The sequence below is a fragment of the Lipotes vexillifer genome, unplaced genomic scaffold (genome assembly GCF_000442215.2).
Source record: "Lipotes vexillifer unplaced genomic scaffold, Lipotes_vexillifer_v1.1 scaffold609, whole genome shotgun sequence".
Lineage (NCBI taxonomy): Eukaryota > Metazoa > Chordata > Mammalia > Artiodactyla > Lipotidae > Lipotes > Lipotes vexillifer.
In genome coordinates, this window is record NW_006777590.1 from 163,624 (window position 1) to 165,927 (window position 2,304).

The following is a 2,304-nucleotide window of genomic DNA, read 5'->3' on the forward strand; positions in this document are numbered from 1 at the left end:
ATAAATGTCTCTTAGGTCTCAGAATTTCCCAGGAACTCAACAAAATCTTCTGTGGGACTGCTTCTGCACCAAAATGAGAGGGGGCGGTGAAAGGTAGCTGGGGTTTGGGTTTCCAAAAACAGAAAATAAAGAAGCAAACTGACTTCAGGCGTTCTAAATTGACCCTTCAGAAAAATTTCCTCTCTATTCTGAAGAACCATTCTCACACCTCAACATATTAAAGTGGGCTAGGATGTTGAGAAAACAGATCCCAAATGAGAAAGATGGATTAATACATTATTTATTTACACGGATCCTTCCTGTGAAAGCCTATTGACTCTTCAACCTGCCATTTTCTTGCATTTAATTGGGTCCAAGACCTAAACATGGAAGGCAAAAAAACTGCTGTATTAAGAGGCACATAAACTTTTCATTTTGGAGTCTTCATAATCTACTCGCTCAGTTCCCCTTTCACTGAATGTGCCAGACCTACCGCGCACACAGGACACTCTGGCATCAAAGAGGCGCCTCTGGGAAGGGACAGCACCCAGCATGCGGGGTCCTACAGACCCCTTTCCAGAATCAGGGCCCGGGCGGGCGGCACCCCGCGCCCGCCCGCTCGGCACCGGGCTCTGATCGCCGCCCCAGGCGGCCTCTCCGACGCCCCCACCCAGGCTCCCCTCCGCCATTTCGCCCCCAGCAGCCTCCCCCACAGCCCTCTCCTGGCACAGGCACCGTCGACGGCGGGGCGCGGGCGCCCAGAAAGCCCGCCCCGGGGAGCGGCCGGGCCGTTCGCATCCCCAGGATCCGAGGAAAGACCTGCGGCCAAGACCTCGCGCCCCAGGACCGGTCCGCGCCGGTCGCCGCCTCCTCAGCGCCAGGGGTACCCTGGCGATGCGCACCTCTCTCAGGGACCCGCTCCGACCCGGTTGCCTCCCCCTCGTCAGACTGCCAGGGTCCGCGGGGCAGGGTGTGAGCCGCTCGTTGCCCCTGAGACACCCCCGGTTGCCTTCGCAGGCGCAGGGTCCTGATGGTCGGCCTCCCCCTCCCACCCCGCGCCCGCCCGCTCGGCACCGGGCTCTGATCGCCGCCCCAGGCGGCCTCTCCGACGCCCCCACCCAGGCTCCCCTCCGCCATTTCGCCCCCAGCAGCCTCCCCCACAGCCCTCTCCTGGCACAGGCACCGTCGACGGCGGGGCGCGGGCGCCCAGAAAGCCCGCCCCGGGGAGCGGCCGGGCCGTTCGCATCCCCAGGATCCGAGGAAAGACCTGCGGCCAAGACCTCGCGCCCCAGGACCGGTCCGCGCCGGTCGCCGCCTCCTCAGCGCCAGGGGTACCCTGGCGATGCGCACCTCTCTCAGGGACCCGCTCCGACCCGGTTGCCTCCCCCTCGTCAGACTGCCAGGGTCCGCGGGGCAGGGTGTGAGCCGCTCGTTGCCCCTGAGACACCCCCGGTTGCCTTCGCAGGCGCAGGGTCCTGATGGTCGGCCTCCCCCTCCTGTCGCAGCTCTTCACTCGGATTCCCACCGTTCGCCGTGCGGGTAGAATGGCTAAGAGGCGTCCTGCCCCCCTCGCGGCTGCGCCAAACCAGACAGGGGCTGCGAAGGCTGCGGCACCAACCGCTCGCGGCAAGGGTGTCGGGAAGGGGGCGGAGGGATACAGCACAAATGGGCTCGACGCCCCCTCCCAGGCCCACCGTAGTTCCGACCCAGAAAGGGGCGGGGCCGGGAGGAGTTCCGGCCTCAGGGGCGGGGCCACGCTGGATCTCCACCGCCCCCCATCGGGCGACCACCCTTCCCACCCCGCACCCTTCTGGCCCCGCAGCGTGTGGGGCCAGCGGGCGGTGGGCAGTGGGGGCCGGGGTTGGGAGGGTAGGGGGGGGCCGCGCTGGAGGGAGCAGCGGATGGATACAGATCGTCCCGGGGTGTGTGTGTGTGTGTGTGTGTGTGTGTGTGTGTACCGAACTGCTCGGAGTCTGCCCCCCTACCCTTTCGCATCGCGCGCGCCATCCTCCCTGGGCGCCAGTGGCAGAGGAGCTGTAAGGACGGCCCTCCCTGGGTCGGCTTTCCACCTTCTGGGGCCGCGGGCGGGAGGAAGGTGGGAGGCGGCGCCCGTGGAGGCCGAGCCACTGCCCCTCTTCTAAGGGAAGGCAGCCCTAGATAGACCTCTGGCCTGAGGAAACAAACCACCTGTCTGCGCCAGTGTCGTCATCCTCTCTGCCACACTGCCATTTTCTCAGTCGCAGTGGTAGCACACTTTGCCATTTCGCCGCCCCTGCAGTTGCCCAGGAAAGAGGGCCTTTCCCTCTCAGGACCCGCACCGGCTCA

General features: G+C 65.1%; 1 protein-coding gene across 1 annotated transcript; it reads left to right on the forward strand.

The window, feature by feature from the left end:
* The first annotated feature begins 457 nt into the window (after window positions 1–457).
* Window positions 458–1,458, forward strand: LOC103071368 (proline-rich protein 2-like). The gene is made up of 2 exons (XM_007451232.1): window positions 458–862; window positions 997–1,458. Exons 1-2 carry the CDS (start codon window positions 458–460, stop codon window positions 1,456–1,458), a joined length of 867 nt encoding a protein of 288 aa, XP_007451294.1.
* The last annotated feature ends 846 nt before the right edge of the window (window positions 1,459–2,304 follow it).

Bases quoted from the DNA above. Each gene is read 5' to 3' on its own strand.
- LOC103071368 (XM_007451232.1), top strand. From the start codon at position 458: ATGTGCCAGACCTACCGCGCACACAGGACACTCTGGCATCAAAGAGGC. The intron at 863-996 runs GTACCCTGGCGA...TTGCCTTCGCAG, and splicing joins CCGCCTCCTCAGCGCCAGGG to GCGCAGGGTCCTGATGGTCG.